General features: G+C 40.9%; 1 protein-coding gene across 3 annotated transcripts; it reads left to right on the forward strand.

Annotated features, from left to right (window-relative positions):
* Positions 1–87: 87 nt before the first annotated feature.
* nim1k (NIM1 serine/threonine protein kinase) lies at positions 88–18,110 on the forward strand. 3 transcript variants are annotated; one of them, XM_012869954.3, is made up of 7 exons: positions 88–184; positions 8,859–9,317; positions 11,558–11,886; positions 12,066–12,178; positions 14,406–14,527; positions 14,622–14,768; positions 16,449–18,110. In XM_012869954.3, exons 3-7 carry the CDS (start codon positions 11,600–11,602, stop codon positions 17,205–17,207), a joined length of 1,428 nt encoding a protein of 475 aa, XP_012725408.2. In that variant the 5' UTR covers positions 88–184; positions 8,859–9,317; positions 11,558–11,599; the 3' UTR covers positions 17,208–18,110. The 3 variants fall into 3 exon arrangements, with proteins under 3 accessions (XP_012725408.2, XP_012725407.2, XP_021175930.2); XM_012869953.3 differs by having other exon boundaries at positions 89–234; XM_021320255.2 differs by having other exon boundaries at positions 89–234; positions 8,859–9,011.
* The last annotated feature ends 416 nt before the right edge of the window (positions 18,111–18,526 follow it).

The following is an 18,526-nucleotide window of genomic DNA, read 5'->3' on the forward strand; positions in this document are numbered from 1 at the left end:
CTCATTGGACACGACGCAGCACGCCCGTAGCCTTCTTCTGGCCGCTGATTGGCCCGTCCGCCTGTCCGTTGAGCGGATTTCCTTGACAACCGACCGAACTGTGCAGCAGCAGCCGCAGCACACAGACCGCCTCGTGTCCAATGTCACCGCCGGGCAGCGGGGATAGGATGGATTCGGCACCAAGGTTGGTAGACATGGCTGTCACGGATTCACGAAGACACAGTGCACATCCAAGTAAGATCAGCTCACACGTGTAGGCTCAGATATGTGCTCTTTATTTTGTGCTACGGGGGTTCCGAAAGAAAGCGGGTTGGCTCACAGAGAACGGCCCTGCTGCGCGAGATGGTTTTTTTTTGGCTAACTGTTGACTGATGGCACAGAGATGGGTTTATTACTAAAGAGACGCACTTCAAGATTTATTTCTTCGAAAAAGGTGTGTCACCGAGACAAACATACACAGTGTGAAGCACATCGAGGTGACTGATATGCTTTTTTTTTTCTCATGAGAGAGCTTATGTCTTTTTTAACTAAATTAATTAAATCGTTTAATGAAATGAAAACGTTTAATTCACCGCCTGCCATACCTTAGCTGGCCCATACCGCACGCAAAGCCTCGGGCGCAGGATAACTTGGAGAACTTACTGTGACGAAAGCACAGGCACCTGTTGCAAAGTGTTTTTTTTTTTTTTTTTTTTTTTTTTTTGCTAGCCTCGCCTTGGACAGTTTTTAGATTTAAACAAATCAGAGGTTACATATAGTATTTTTTGCATGTCGGAAACAATTCATTCATTCACGCCTTGATGAAGGGAACCGCGCGGTGCCTCATGCCTTAATCTTTAGATCCACAAAAACCCACACACAAGAAGAGAACTTGGTATTCAGGAGTAAATCGCCGGAAGATGGGATGAATTAAGAAGGACATTTCAGTCCTTCAGCTGCATTGTATGTTGCTGAATAATTTTCCATATTTCCAAAACAAAAATGACCCCTTTTGGGGGGTCCTTTTCATGTCCACCTGCAGGAAATCTTTTCTTAATTTTATTCTTTTGATGATCAAATCAATCAGAGTACATAAAACATTTTTGCTTCCTGTGATTTTTTTTCTTTCTTTCTTTGATGCAAACCTCTTTGATGTGTTGATTGGGACCAGACAGCTCTTTAAAGCGGGAAGAAATAAATGTGATCTTTGTGTGAACCTGTACTTGTAAGCTTGGCAGTGTAGCTTAGTTTTGTTCCTGTTTAGAGTGTCATGGTAACTTTATTAAGGCCTCAGAGACGAATGCAGTTCTCTACGGTGCTGACTCATCTTGCTTGTGTATATGTTTTGTATATCCAGGCATAAAAATAAAAGTTTTTATTTCACACTTGTTTTGATCTGGGATAATAGGATCCGAGCCAGATTTTAAAATTTATCTACATTGGGCATCATTGGTGACCAAGATTCAGTTTTTGAAACTACCGGTTTGTCTGAAACTCAGAAATCAGATTTTTATTTATTTTTTTACCCTTCTGTGACAGCACCATACACATCATAACAGCTAAAAGGTCATTAGCATAAAATAACATTATGTAAACATTATTAACTGATGGAAAAAAGACTGAAAACTAGCAAATCTGACTGTTAGTAAGATGTTTAAAGATTAATTCATAGGAGGTAGAGAGAGGTGAGAAGCTATTTGAATGTAACCTTAATCCCACAGATGTGTTTCATTCAGGCTGTGAAAGAGCGAGAGAGAGCAAAACCTCAGAAAATAAAAGTAAGGCTGATTGTATGGCCGAGGAAGACACCCAAGCGTCAGTGTGAAACCTAAAAAAAATTGTGTTAGTTGTCATAAAGGGAGTAGAAGGTCCTGATCTTGTCATTTATTTTGTCCAAATTCTTAGTGTGGCCATTTAAGTACAATGGTTCTAAAACATCTTATAACACTGTACTGGCAGAGTAAATACCTGATAATAAAAAATTATCACCAACCACCACGTTGGCAGAGGTTTATTACAGTATAATATGTATTTTTTTTTGTTTGTCATAAAATAAAAGTACTATTTATTACATTTTAATATACATTCTGATGAAGCCTTGTTTGTCAGTTTAACAGTATATTTTGAAAATAGCAACAAAAACCTTTTGTTGAGCCCTTATTTCCTGTCCAGAATTTCCTGTGGGAATTTTGAGACAGTGTCTCACCAAAATTGCGCTATGGTTACATAATGACAATAAGGATTCTTGATCCTTATTTCTATATTAGAAATGTTTCCTGTTTGTTTGTTTTTGTTATTTTTGGTCCCATTTAATATTCTAATCTTAATTTTCTAATCTTAAATGTTGTGTTTTGATTACCTTCAAGCTAAATTTACCACAAGTAACATAAATAAATCTCTATTTCTGTTATAGATCTCTATGCTTCTTCTGACTCCGTTTTTAAACACCTTACTAAAACAAAAAAGAGCTAACTTCAGTCTGTCCCCCTCAGTAACAGTGTTCACACAACCTGTTATTCTTGCAACTTAGTCGACTTTTTGGAATGATGCATTCATTGATTGCCAAAAGATAGCATTTTTGAGTTTCTGACTAAACTGTTACCTGATTCTATTAATCAGCCGATTCCTCATTTCAAATTCAGAAATACTTTATTGATCCCAGAGGGAGATTAATTGCTGTTGCTGATATTATTCCAGACTCATTATTTATGCTGATGTCTGTTGGCAGTAGAGGCCTAGCCTCGTGAGACCATCCTGATCTCGCGAGCTATCAAGGTTTCACTCGCAGATCAGTCTGGATACTCTCCGTTAAAGAAAATTTGGAGCCGTTCACCAAACGAACGTCCAATCAGCGTTGGCTTTGAGGCGGGTTGAGGTGTGACGCAACGGGAAGCGCGTCAGTTCAGTCTAAACAACATGGCGGCTTCAGCCGATGAAACTAGCTTTAGCGTGGCTATCGAGCAAGTTTTATCGGAATTACAGAGTATTTCTTTGCTGAGCTAACGAGCCTTTACCTGCAGCAGCAAGAGTAGCTTGGCTTGTGGTTGTGTTTTCGTCGTCGCTCTGTTACGAGCAACGACGAATCTGATTGGTTTATTTGGCCCGTCTATCACCAACATAGGCCAATCAGCTAACCAGTATTTTCGCCCCTTCCCAAAGTTACTTCAACGGAAGGTTTCCAGATGGATATGCGGAGCAAATCTATCTGGCGGAGTCAGGTAAGTAGAGGCCTGTCTCACAGCAGATCTGAAGTAGCCTCTGACTGATGGCACTAGGGCTGGGCGGCATGGCCTAAAATCAATATCAATAAATCAGTAAATGGACGATAATACTAAAGCAAACCACTAACTCACTGTGTTCAGTTTCTTGACCGTCTCTGACACACCCGGCGTTTAGATTTTACAGGATAGCTGTTGGTTCAAGAGTGGGTGGGCATGGGAGGAGGGCCCCGCGCTTGTTCCAATTTGGTTTTAATGCCATTCTCTGATATAACTTTCTAGCCTCGTGAGACCATCCTGATCTCGCGAGCTTTCAAGGTTTCACTCGCAGATCAGTCTGGCTACTCTCCGTTAAAGAAAATTTGGAGCCGTTCACCAAATGAACGTCCAATCAGCGTTAGCTTTGAGGCGGGTTGAGGTGTGACGCAACGAGAAGATCGACAGTTCAGTCTAAAGAACATGGCGGCTTCAGCCGATGAAACTAGCGTTAGCGTGGCTATCGAGCAAGTTTTATCGGCATTACAGAGTATTTCTTTGCTGAGCTAACAAGCCTTTACTTGCAGCAGCAAGAGTAGCTTGGCTTGTGGTTGTGTTTTCGTCGTCGCTCGTAACAGAGCGACGACGAAGCATGTTGACGAGTACGTCATATGCTTCGTTGATCTGATTGGTTTATTTGTCTTGTCTATCATCAACATAGGCCAATCAGCTAACCAGTATTTTCGCCCCTTCCCAAAATTACTTCAACGGAAGGTTTCCAGATGGATATGCGAAGCAAATCTATCTGGCGGCGTCAGGTTAATAACTTTCAACTTCAGACGTAAAAGGAACACAGCAGAAGTAGCAACCAGCTAACCTCGCCTGCAAGATTAATTATCGCGGTCCTTGTGCGTTCACAAACACACGAGGATCCATCTTGTACCGCTCCGGCTTTAACCGTTTCTGTCTGAAACGGTTCGGGCCAATCACGTTGCAGTATTGCGCTTTAAGACGGGACATGCCGGTGGGACGAAAGAAACCAGACGAGCCCACAGCTAAACCAACACAAACATGGCAGCGCAGGAAGACGCACGCATAGCTGCTGCTGTCACAGCTGCTTTGTAAGAATCCACGATTACGTCTTTGATAGAAGAACAGCAAGAAGTGCCTCCACTAGCTTACCTTCTTGTGGTTTCTATGGACGTCTGCTTCTTACGTTTTTAATATGCCGTAATTGGCTAAAACCAATCTTTGGTAGGCTTCGCTTCGCCCAATCAGCTCGGAGAGTTCTGCCCAACGTCCCGCCTTTCCCCAAACGGATTCAAATGGTCCATCCCAGGTGGACAATGTGCAGAACTGGAGCGCTACACGTTATCAATCTGGCCGACCAGCACTTGCTCCTGGTTAAGCGCACTGGGAGATGTCAGCGTTTTCTCCACAGCGCTTGTCTTTTTGACAGGTTTCTGGCGAAGCAAAAACCAAAGTGCTCAAACAACCCAACGTTTTGGCTGTTGGTGATTATAATAGGTCTACACGACAGTTAAACTGTTTGCATAACCTTGCAAAGGCTTGTTACTGACATTTGTATGAGCGCCACTAAAGGCAGCCAAGTACCAACAGTGGTACTTGTGGAGCAGTTAGAGAGCCATGGTGTGGGGTAGGGTGGATTTAGAGGTCAGTTTATCCTTTTCTCTTTTCCTGAGGACGTGAAATATTTGCCACAGAGATTCCAGGGAGGCCTGTCCCTCTGTTACCAGGGCTCTTAAAGTCTTTTTTTGTTGCACCCTTTCACCATTGGCCTTTTTGTTCTTCTCAGCTGCAGATCTAAATTAACCCACTGGGGAACAAGTTTCTGTGTAGAGAGGCCGTGTAAGGGGGGGGCTTTATTGTGGGTGAAAATTAGGAAACGGAGGCTGACAGATGGACTTAAAATATTGGACATAAAGTGTTTTTTTTTTTTTTAACATGAAGAACTCTCCTACTGAACAGCGTTCGTGGTTAGCGATAAACAGCACCACTATTCGCTCTCTTTGTAGCGTTAAACACACAGTGATGTTTTGTTGGTGAAGGGAAGCATAACAGGTGGGAAGAGCAATAATTGATCCACAGCCGGCGTTGGACGGACCGTGTTGCCAGAAGGCGTGAAGAGGCTGCTGATAGCAGCAGAGCAATCGGCAGGGGAGTGAACAGCGCGGCCTGATGCTTGCCTTTAGGGATCCTCGCACAAACGATTGTGCAGTGAGTAAGGGAGGCCCCATCCTTGGCACAGCAGATTGTGTTTAATGGTGGACCGTCTGCAGACCCGTAGGCTTGTTTCTGACATCAGTGTTTTTAGGGCCCTACATCTGCACATGTGGACAGATTAAATGGTTTGCAAAACTATGTCAGAGGCTTTTCTCGTGTTATAAACGTACCTACTGATGAGCCATCTATGCACTTTAAAAAAAAAATCGAATCTAAAGTAATTATTATTAGTAGTCAGAATTAGTAGTGGAACAAACAATAGGCCGAGATAATAATAATAATAATAATAAAAAAGATTGGCTCTGATGGGTGATCTGTAGGTTGAATACCAACAAATCAGCAACAAATTTTTTTCTATTCATTTAATGCACCAACACTAGGAACTTTCATTAATTTCAGCCCAGGAACACAACAACAACCTGCAAGCAGTTTGCTGCACTTTTTTAAGTTCAAGAAAATTGGATAAAGGCTAGAAACAAATGCTTTTGTGCATAAATACGGAAAATCTTGTGATTCCTTCATTTTTCTGTTGCATTCAAAGCTATTTTGCTTCTTGCTTTTTTTTATGTTATTGTCCTTTAAAAAAAAATCCAAATCACCAAGTCACATCTCAAAGAAAACAACAAATCGGTACCGACTCAGTTATTATTGTAGCTGTACAAATATAAACATTACGTAAATCTCTAATTAAAATTTTTTTTTTAAACGGACACAGTCTTCCACAGTCGCTTTATTTATATTCTTTCATGCTTATTTTGGAAAGCATTTCTAATAACGTTGTACGGTAGCAATTGCTGGCAGTTTAATGATCTGAATTAGCCTGACTTGCAGATAAAAAAAAAGTAAAATTAAGATCAAACCAAACAGTTTAATGAAGCGTATCGTTTCTTTAAACAAACACCTGTTCATGCTTTAGTCGCCGTCTGCATCCATTAGTCCGCGGATGACTAAATAACGCGGGTACTTTTATTGGCCGACGTAGAATTGTAAGCCTGCAAATACGACAGTGATTTTGACACTAAATTGTGGATAATGCCTAATGCTCAGTCCAGCATGAAGGCTTACAAACACATTCAGTCTGCGTCATCTCCAGGCAACCAGCCGGTAGATTTCTACAGCATGTGCAGGGCAAGAAAATGACAACTCAATCTCAGTAAACTTACCCAGCTGCACACTCAGAAATCTTTGGAGCAACTCCTAGCCTTAATCCTATACTATAAAATTCAGTCATAGGGTTTAATTTATTTATTTTAAAGCCTTCCACGTCTTCTAGAAACTGCTCAATTTTCTTTACTTAATGATGTAGCATATTCATCCGATGGGCAGTAGGCCTTTAGTCGGTCTCATTATTTACATAAAAGGCAGCACATGCTGCTTTGTGCTGTAAAACGGAGGTTTCTCTTCTCCCAGACAGTCCTTTTAGGCTGTTTGAGATCAAAGCTTAAAAATTCATATAGCAGGAAGGTGTTTAAAGGCTGGAAGACTCGACGCTCGACAATAAAGGACTGCTTCAATTCTTCAGTTTCGCCCTCAGGACCGATTTATTCGTCAAGAGAAACTTATCATCTTTTCCTGCAACTCTTTCTGCGGAGTTGAAGTGGTTGGGTTTTGTTTGTTGTTTTTAATACGTTTTGTTTGGTAGTTTTTGTTCAACTTCTTATTGCAAAATAGAAAACGAATAAATTAATAAATTGAAAACGGCATCAAGTTTTCCTCTTATGTCCAGAAAGTGAATAAATTACACTAATTAACTGAGCTCCGCCAGCCTTTTGTGTCGTGTCGATGCGCCTAAACGAGACGTGGTGTTTAGTCGTTGCCTTGCAAAAAGATTCATCAAACCACAGGGCTGGGCGATATGGACCCAAAATAGGATCTTGATATTTTTCGGTTGAATACGATATTTATCTCCATATGTTTTTCTTTTCATAAAGTAATTATAAAAAAGCATCTCTGAGTCAAAGCTTTAAACTCAAATGTCTCGCAGGGACATTTTATTTAACAAGCAGCTGTAGATAACTATGATATCCTACTGGATGTGTTAACTATGTTGTGTTAAAAGTATATTATAACACAACATAGACCATCTCGATACAAACAATATAGTCTCATCTTATTTTTGTTAAAAATCGCAATATTTCTTTGAATCTCTATATATCGCCCTGTCCCTATCAAACCCTTTGAACCTTTTTTCACATTTTGTCACATCAGAAGTACAAACTTCAGTGTACTTCTTGTGCATAATGGTGAACGAGAATATAATGTTGGCTTTAAAAATAAAATGAAAAAAATAAATAAAAATCCAAAAAGTGTGGTATGTTTTTGAATACATGCGCCTTTCCCTAAATAAAATCTAGTGCACCAAATCGCCTTTAGAAGTTGGCTCATGCGTAACTCGTGCCCACCTGTGTCTAATTTAATCCCAGAGTAAATAAGGTTGTTCTCTGTGGAGAAACTTAAAGCAGGGCTAGGTTCTAAAGCAATATTGCGAGCTTTGAACGTCTCATTGAGCAGCACTGCTCAGTCAAGACGATGACTCGGCTGTAAACCGACCAACATATGCTAGACTTCAGGTGTCTGGTTGAATGAAGAGTTATTTATTGTAATATCGGTCCGTTTCAAACTACATAGAAATTAGATCAAATAATTAGTTAATCAAAATTAAATGTAGCTTGCCCTGCATTTGTATTGTATATCGATAATATAAGTTGACCATTCATTTGCATCTAAATTTAGGTCACTATTATGTACACTGTTTTTCTGAATAAACAGGATGTATATTTCATTTTGAAATTATTTTGTAAAAATACAACCGTGTTGCACAAGCCTGCCTCATTTTCACCTGAACTGTCTTTTCCGTTCTTCCTCGTGGGGCTTCGTTAGAGCTTTGTTTTCCTGGAACAGCACACAATTATCACCTTCCTCCCAGTCAGCCACACCGACACGCGGGCCCTTTTTTTGAAGACGCTGACGGTCATCACTCTGCAGTTGAAAGGATTTAGCTTTTTCGCTCTGGTATTTTCCAAGGTTTTCTGGCCGCCGTTACCAAATCTCGATTTGTGTTACCCCGGCTGCCATAGCAACCTGAATCTATCAGTGAGCACTCAATTATGCATTACAATACACATTATCGGACGTCCAAGTGGATAAAGAACAGGTACAGCTCTCAAGATGTGCATACTGGATTTTTCCTGCGGATGGTGTTCAAGATTGAGTCACGTTTAAAACAGGATGGCAAACAGCTTCAGCTGAAGTAGTGATTAACTGATCAATGTGGGAAAAAATTGTATACTGTTCAAAATAATGTGCTTTAACCTATAAATGAATACCTGGAGGATTTACTGAAGTAACAAGCTGAAGAAATGGAAATCTCAGCAACAGTTTAGGCTTAAAGCACATATTAAAATTTGTGCATCTGCTGTTTTTTTTTGTTTTGTTTTACAGGTCCTGGTTGGCGCCCTGTGGCTGCACCCTGACACAATCACCTGTTCATCCTTTCAACCTCTCACATCCTTCTCCTCTTCCCTCCTCCTCACCTCGTGGCCTATTAATACGACGGAGACACAAAAGGCTCCATTAAAGCCCCCGCCGACGGCAGTGAGCATGAATCCGATATTAAACGCTTTGTCGGATCTTCGGACGCAGCTATAAGGGAGGGAAAGTGGAAGATTGACCGAGGAGATAAAAACTAAAAAAAAATGCGACGCCACGTTATTCTTTTGTGGCTAGCTTCAGCTGCAGCTTAATTGAGACATTTCGGAGGAAGCATGGGCTCTTAAATGCAAATATGATCTGAATACTGACCTCAAATATAGGAAGATGATGTAAATAATGTTTTTGCTATGAATGAGCTGCCTGTCCAACAAGGTGGATTTTCCCTGGAAATGGCTCACACACCTAAAGGTAAGTGTTTATTTATATATATATATATATATATATATATATATATTAGGGCTGGGCAACGATTAAAATATTTAATCGCGATTAATCGCCCTGATTAATCGCGATTAATCGCGATTAATCGCATTGTATTTACAAACTCCAAGAATGAATTCAAAAGTAGTGTAAAGAGCACTTTTATTTTAATGTTCTGCTGCCATATGAACAAAAGTGTTGTATGTATATATATATATATATATATATATATATATATATATATATATATATATGAATGAATGATGGTCGGAAAGCTTAAATTTTCCTTATTTAAACCTCATTATGTAAATAATAATTTCTTTCTCTAAATCAGATATTGACTTGTTATTCTACGAATCTAGAAAGATTTATGATGTTATTTTATAACAGAATCACTACAAACTTAGTAACGTAAAACCAGGTATTATTAATGTGTGCTTATTTAATATGTGACAGCTTCCAACCTGGACGCGGCTGCGGCGCAGGGGTAGAACACGCAACTCATGTTCGCAAGCCTCAGTCCTCGTCGCTGCGGTCCCGGGTTCGAGTCCTGGCCCGTGGACCCGTGCCGCATGTCTCGCTCTCCTTCTCTCAGCCACATATCCCATCAGCTTACTGTCCAATGAGGCTTTCCTGTGAAATGAAGGCCACTAGTGCCGTAAAATGCTGATGGGCTACAACCCAAAATTCAGTTTTTCATAGAATTGTAATTAGCTTAGCGGCTCTATGCAGTCTATGCACTCAGTTTTTGGTGAGGGCTCGCTGTGCATGAATTGCTACATCAGTGCGGCATGGCACAGAAGTCATCAGCCTGTTGTTCAGCTGAGATGTTAAGGAAGCCCAGGTTGCTTTAATAGCAGCCTTCAGCTCATCTTCGTTGTAAAGTCTGGCAGCCCTAGTTTTCCTGACTCCATGGCTTATTTACGAGGTTTAGGTCAGAGAAGTGTGCTGGCCTGTCAGGCGGAGTGATACAGTAGTCATCCTTCCTCTAGACTGGTACCAAACTCTTGGCTGTGTTTATCCCTGTTACTTGTGCACCTTATTCTAGCTTAATCTTCCCTCCGTTTAACTTTCCAATGATATGCTTGGATGCAGCTCTGGCAGCAGTCAGCCTCATTAGCAGTGTGTTTTTGTGGCTTAGCCTCCTGTGGAGGATATCAATTACAGCTGTCAAGTCAGCAATCTGATGTGATTGTGTAGGCCCTAATGTGACATTTCTGGAAAAATAAAAATAGTTTTCATTAACTGTAAGCAATAATCCTTAAAATTAACATTGAAATTCTTGAAATGTTTATCACTGTATGAAGTCAATCTTTATGATTTCATGACTGATGAATCTCTATCTTTCTGAATTTTTATGATTTACACTTTTTAAAGAGATTGAGATCAACATGTATAATGATCATTAGGTAGAAATGGCTTCACATATATTTAAAGGCATACTATGCAACATTTTTCAGTTAATTAATGTGTTCCATACCGTTTTGGATGATTAAATGAGTCATTTCAGGTCGAACAAAGGTTTTCTCGGCCGCCCTGGGGGTCTGTGGGGGAAATACCGCACTTGCAATTGCAAGAGCTCACCTTCTGCACCCACAGAAGTCTTGCTTTACGGCGAGAACTCCATGTGTTTTTGCCCTGCCATTCACTATATGCACGCGCGAAAGCAACAACAAAGAACCGCGTGTTAACGTCAAATAAACATGCAAGCATGTCGAGTTTTATTTTTATTATTATTATTATTATTTTTATTTTTTTTTTATGTTGGCGAGACGCTACCGCGGCGGCCGTGGCGAGGCGGCCGCGGTAGCGTCTCGCCAACATAAAAATAAAAATAAAAATAAAAAAAAATAATAATAATAATAAAACTGGCGAGGCGGCGGCGGCTGATAGCGCTGCGGGAAGCTTGATGTTCATACTTTCACTGTGTTAGTCATTGTTTGTACTGCCGTTTTTTCCACTTTTCGTTGCGTTCGCCTGTCTGCTAAGCTCAAAACAACCGCGCCTGGCTTGATGGAGAAACCAGAACAGCTGAGCATCTTTACGACAGTGCACTTTTACTTTCGCCCTCTGGGGGGAGCCTCACTGGAAAATCAACCCCGGTTGCATAGTATACCTTTAAAGAACATTTTTTGCCACTAAAAATACAGTGTAGGAAATGAAGGCATAAATTAGGAAATGTAGAAAATGACTTTTTTACGTAGCGTTTCCTGTTCTGTTACCCCTAGGCATGGCCTAAGCCCGCTCCACCCTGAGCGTCCCCCCGCAGGATGACTGCTGTCTGCCCCTCTGAGAGCAGCCCCGATGGGGCTGAGGCTGGGACCGGGACGGCAGGCACCACTGGGAACAGCTCAGTCTCCGGAGCAGAGTCCAGGGAGTCTAACGCAGACTCTGTCCGTGGGTCCACTGTAGGGAAAGTTGTAGTCGCTGACGGACAAAGGTACAGCCGCTGGAGCCGGCAGGATAGCTCTGACATCAACACGGATGACGAGGGAGCCACCGTCCGCCGCCTAACCCCTCTGGAAAGGTTGAACCTGGACATGTGTCAGGATGAAAGGTAAGATTTCAGAAAAAGACCGGCAAAAATTATTTTTAAAGACTGAAATTTCTTTGGACGTGAACTACTTCTTTATTTTTGATTGACTTGCCTTGGACTGCAGTCCTTTCTTGGGTGAGTTTGCTAAATCACAAGAAAAATATCAGTGTCACGTTTCTTGTTGCGTAATCTGGTCACAGGGTGGTCCGTGAGCTGACAGTGGGCAGAAGAATTGCCTTCTACAAGATTCGTGGCGAGATAGGGTGTGGAAATTTCTCCCATGTCAAACTAGGAATTCATGCTCTTACAAAAGGTAACCAGTGCAATCAATGTTGTGTCACGTGGCTGAACTACTAACATCTAATACAAAGAAACAAAAAACCCCTCATGTCTCAAAGTCTAAAGTACGCTTACTGCACTTTCAGTCGTGAGTTGGTTTGGTCAATGAACTGATACACACAGTGCTTTTATTTTGTAGTAATTCATAGGGCATCCTTGTTCCGTTGAGGAGGCTGATTCAGCCACAGAGTTAGAAACTGTCTGCTGCTCTTGAGCAGAGCGACTGATTAGAAACCCTCAGTTTTTTGGCGACAGCTAAAACTGCTACATGCCTCTTAAAAGGCCAGGAATGAGTGTATAGTTCTGTCAGATTGTGGATGCTCTATAAGAGTATGTTCTGCTGTTTCCTCCCCCGTCTGTGCTATGAGTGTGTGTGCGTTTAAGGTGAATGTGCTGAATCTAAAACAGTATGAGCTGGAATGCATTTTGAATGCTCGTATGGACAGCTATGTCGCGTCTGATACTGAGCCTAATACCCGCCTTAATAATTCATATTCAAGCACAATGGGCTATCTCATCACCATTTTGCTGCTTGAGAACCTTTCTGTATTCGGTTACTGGAGAGCTGTTTTAAGAATCTCTATTAATGATTTAAAAGGAAACAGCCAACAGGTCAGTTATTTAAAATGAATATTTGAGTTTTTAGCTCTGCTTTTGTATTGTAAATGTTCCTTATGTTGCTGCTATTTCTAAAGAGGGTTCTGGGATAAAAAGAAAAAGCTATTTCATTGCAATTGCATTATAAGTGAGAATTAGACTACAAATATCGTATTACACAAAAGTGAGGACACCCCTCACATTTCTGTTAATATTTTAATATATCAGCGCTAAGGATATTACACTTTGATAGGATATAAAGTAGTCAGTGTACAGCTTGTATAACAGTGTCCCTCAAAAATATTCAACACACACCCATTAATGTCTATACAGCTGCCAACAAAAGTGAGTCCACCTATAAGTGGAAATGTCCAAATTGCACCCAATTGGCCATTTACCTTCCCCGGTGTTATGTGACTTGTTAGTGTCTCGAGTGTGAATGGAGAGGTGGTGTGTACAATTTGGTATTGTCACTCTCTCATACTGCTCACTGGAAGTTCAGCACAGCATCTCGTGGCAATGAACTCTGAGGATCTGAAAAACAGAACTGCTTCTCTGCATAAAGGTGGCCGAGGCTATAAAAGGAATTCCAGCACCCTGAAAGTGAACTGCAGCGCTGCGACCGAGGTGGTACAGCGGTTTGACAGGAAAGGTTCCACTCAGAAAAGGCCTCGCCATGGTCGACCAAAGAAGCAGACTTCACATGCTGAAGATTGTCTTTTAGAAACAGATGTATGAGTGCTGCCAGCATTGTTGAAAAGGGGGGAAGCCTCTTCTAAAGACGATGCACAAGAAAGCCTGTGATCAGTTTGCCTAAGACAAGAAGAGGAACCAGGTCCTGTGCTCTGATGAGATAAAGATAATCTCATTTGGTTAAGATGAGCTAAAGAGTGTGTGGCAGAGACCAGCATGCACCAGAGCATGAGTCCTAACCTTTTGGGAACTGGGCTGCAGGGAGGTGTTCCAACATGATACTGATCCCAGATACACCCCCATGATGAACTCTGCCTTGCCAAAGAAACTAAACCTTACTGAGCATTTGTGGGGCATCCTCAACAGGAAGGTGGAGAAGTGCAACATCCAGCAGCTCCGTGATGTCGTCATGGGAGATTCCAGCGGCAACCTGCGCAGCTCTAGGGAGCTTCATGCCTAAGAGAGTTCAAGCAGTGCTGGAAAATAATGGTGGTCACACAAAATGTTCATACTCTGGGCTCAGTTTGGATATTTTCACTTAGGGCTGTTGTTGCCAGCAGTTTAGAAATGAATGGTCGTGTGTTGAGTTACTTTAAGAGGACAGCAAATTCCCTCTGTTATACAAACTATACACTCACCACTTTACATTGTAGCAAGTCTCATATCTTCAGGGTTTTCCCATGAAAAGATATAAAGAGCTACTGTATATCTAAAAAAAAAATGAAAACTTGATCAAATTAACAAGAACATTGTCAATGTCTATTATTTTTTTATATTATGGATGCACCTGTAATTTATCTTTATAAACATTATTGAGTTAACTAGGAGTAAAAATAGATTATAGGGATTTTTTTTTTCCATCACATCATTGATCTCTGATTGATTTTTAATTCTCCCTTTGGTGTCACAAGACAAAGTGGCCATTAAGATCTTAGACAAAACTAAGTTGGATCAGAAGACTCAGAGGTTGCTTTCCAGAGAGATCTCCAGCATGGAAAAACTACACCACCCCAATATCATACGCCTGTATGAGGTTTGTCCTCACAATTCCTTTTAGTTATTTTGATCGCTAAAACCAGCCTTTTTCATTCCGACCTCTCTTTTTCCCCCGTGTGTGTCCTCCTCAGGTGGTGGAGACCCTGTCACGGCTCCACTTGGTGATGGAGTATGCAGGTGGAGGGGAGCTCTACACCAAGATCACTACAGAGGGAAAACTTTCCGACACTGACGGCAAGATCGTCTTTGCTCAGATTCTCTCGGCTGTGAAACACATGGTCAGTACTTACACGCATATGTTGATGGAATGTATTTTAATTAGAAGCACAAAAAATTTCGCCGTGAATACGGACTGTTGCTTAAAGTCCCAACAGTTTGAGTAACTGACCCGAAAAACCTGCCTTACAACAAAAGAATAAAATAGGCCATACTTTTTGCAAAGCTAAAGCTGTATCTTTCTTTCACCAAAATGATTCATAGCCCTGGCAGATTTGCATTTAAAGTGATCTTTTTATTTGAGCAAAATCTTTTCTCAGACTGAAAATAATATGAATGGCGACTAGAGGCGGATAAGAGATCCTGTGGAGGAAACCGAGCATTAGGGTGATTGCAACTTTAAAGATTATTGCAAAAGATCAGTGTTAAAAAAAATCTGGACCCCCATTATAAGAAGCTTTTGACAACATTGATGCCAATAAGTCTCTTTCACCATGTCAATGTACAAGGTATACAAAAATGGTACACTTTGTACATTGGCATATTATCCTTTGGGAGAATAGTGTAATGATTGCTGCTAGAGAAGCTGATATTCAGCCGCCAGACACAGAGTTACGTTTCGTTTAAAAGGTTTATTGTGAGGGATGAATAGTGGCGGGTGAGGCAGACAAGCAGAACCAGACTTGAAAAGATGAGCTAAGGCAAATGGTGCAGGAAGGCAGGGATGAGCAGGAGACCAGAGGATGCAGGTAGTGAAAGACCAGAACAGGCCATGTGGACCAAGGAACCACCAGAAGGGGCAGAGCAAGCAGCCGGAACTCATGGAGAAAGAAGCAGAACTGCAGCATGCAGAAACAGGCAACTTTTATCAGAAGAGGCCAGCTGGCTGAGCACACAGGAACTGGTAGAGGCAGGACACATAACACTAGATGAGAAAAGAAGAGACGTTCTAGCATGGATGAGATGCCGGAACGAGCTGGATAACGCAGGTATATGTAGACAGGTGCTCAGGTGGGCCGAGTTGACTAATTAGTGGCAACAGGTGGAGCTGATCTAGAGTAGAGTGGTGGCTGGAAGGAGACTGAGCTGATTGGATGATGACTGGTGGCTGAGAGGTGATAGGAAAAGTCCAGAGAAGTCCAAAGCAAAGCCATGACAAATCATGTGACAAAACGTTTGGTTGAATAAAGAAAAAAAAAAAGATACATTTAAATGCAAACATGCCATGAGTATGAATAGTTTTGTACTAAATTCTGACTTTAGTTTTCTTTCCTCAGTAAACCTCCTTCAACACCAAGGATTGTCGTTCACGATGTCTGGTTGCGCATAGAAAAATATTGGATAATTGAGTTTCCTTCTGACCAGTCATCATTTAGTGCCGATAAAGCTGAACAGGGATGGTTCTTTGTTCCTTTTGGCATTTCTACCCAAGGCACTAATCCAAAATGCCAATGTGTCATGACCTTTTGGAGTTCAGAACAAAACTACATTTGTGGATCAAGGTTCATCTGTATTTAGTTGACATCATTGCACAGTAATAGCGTGTGCTTTTAAATGTAATCATCCAACAAGCAGAGCAACTTTTTACCGGAATTATTTGAATTCTAATAACTTGGCCTGCTTCTTTTTACGTGTAATCATACACGGTAATTTACTGATACCACATTGTTAAAGTAACTCTTTAGATTTAGATTTAGGTAGATGATACGTTGATAACTCTGATTTCCTTTGGTCTCCCATAGCATGAAAATAACATCATCCATCGTGACCTGAAGGCAGAAAACGTCTTCTACACGAGCAGCTCTTGTGTCAAAGTTGGGGACTTTGGATTTAGCACGCTGAGCCGTCGCGACGAGACCCTCAACACTTTCTGCGGCTCGCCGCCCTATGCTGCTCCAGAGCTGTTCCGGGACGAGCATTACGTGGGAGCTTACGTAGATATTTGGGCTTTGGGGGTCATGCTGTTTTTTATGGTGACAGGCAACATGCCGTTCAGGGCAGACACTGTGGCCAAACTGAAGAGATGCATCATGGAGGGGGCCTATGTACTACCCACATGGGTGCCGGAGGCATGCCAGAGGCTCATTAGGGGGATTCTCCAGCCCATCCCATCTGACCGCTACACCGTGGAGCAGATGATGGGCTGCGAGTGGCTGCTCCCCGTGGAATTCCCGTGTGCCATGGAGCCCTTTAAGCTAGATCCGTCTCACCTCGCTGAGCGCAAACCGGCTGAACTTCCGGAGGAGGAGCTGGAGGTGAAGGCTGCGTTAGAAACTCTAGGAATCACTTCAGAGCACATCTTCAACAACCAGGGCAAAGACTGCAGGAGCTCCATCACCGGGGTCTATCGGATCCTGCTACACCGGGCGCAGAAGAAACGGGTGGTCGAGAGGACGCCCGCCGTCACACAGAAAGTCGGACCGACCGCAGCGAACAAGAAGGAGCGCCTAAAAGTGTATCGCAGTTTGAGGCACACATCCAAACTGTGTGTGATTCTGTGACAAAGATGTTATGCTTCGCTATGGAAGTTCACTGATTATACGCTCTGGGGTGAAATGACATGAATTGGGAACACTTTTCGGTCCAGTAGTATAAATGAAAATAACGATACTAAAACCTCACTCACCTTATGAAACGTAATATTTCTTTCTTAGTATCGTTTGTTTATCCTGTAAATCTAGTCTCTGTGAGAAGGCTGCAGAACGTTTATTGATAATATCCATTTTTTTTCTGAAATGGAATTATTATCTAATTTAAAATGGAGTGGAATGTAAATTACTGAAGTCAGCATAATGGTTAGGTTGCTAACAAATTAATTTGGGTCATATAGAAAATGTACTTCTAGCTTACATGAGGTTTATGCTTCATGGTTGAAATTACTATTAGCCTCTGAGGAAACAGTATAACAGGAACAGGCTTCAAAAAGGTTAGAAATCAATGACATGAAAACTAAAACATACATTCTGTACATTAAATATGGTATATTTAATGTTTTTCGCACCTTTTTCCAATCCCTTAGTTTTTTTGTTGTTTTGAAATCAAACTGGTTTCAGTAATGTATGTGAAAAGACAAGCGGAAGGTTCACATAAAGTATGTGATGTATCTCTATGAGATGTTCAAAAATATTTACCTCACCGACCTGAATATGTTACATTTTTACTTAGAAAGGTCAGTATATAAAATGAGCGTCCAATACACATATACCAACTTACAGAACGTTTATTCATGGAAAAAAAAAAAATTCAGGTTTGAAGACTGAGACAAATTTTCTCAGAATATCAGGTTTTCTAAATCATGCAATGCCATGTCAATGCTAATGTTCTGATTGAAATAAATGTAAAATTAAAACTAAACTGCCTCTGTTCATTGAAGAGTTAATGCTGAAAATAAATTAATTTATTTACATTTGACTGAGTTTCATGGCCAAGAATGCTGGAGATGGGCATCAGCACCCCTTGCAACCCCACAAGGGACAAGCGTGATGGAAAATGAATGAATGGATGGATGTGTGTATGTATATCTATCTATCTATCTATCTATCTATCTATCTATCTATCTATCTATCTATCTATCTATCTATCTATCTATCTATATATATATATATATATATATATATATATATATATATATATATATATATATATATATATATATATATATATACACATTACTGCCTTATTATAATTATAATTTTTTTTCATAAGATATTTGATCTTATAAGTCTAAGAATGAATGTTATCCAGTAACATGTTTTAAATAAGTAAAACTAAATTTTACACCATGCATTTTGATATGTTTTTATTTATAAATTAGTTGGCA

Source organism: Fundulus heteroclitus, chromosome 12, assembly GCF_011125445.2.
Source record: "Fundulus heteroclitus isolate FHET01 chromosome 12, MU-UCD_Fhet_4.1, whole genome shotgun sequence".
In the NCBI taxonomy this organism is placed as follows: domain Eukaryota; kingdom Metazoa; phylum Chordata; class Actinopteri; order Cyprinodontiformes; family Fundulidae; genus Fundulus; species Fundulus heteroclitus.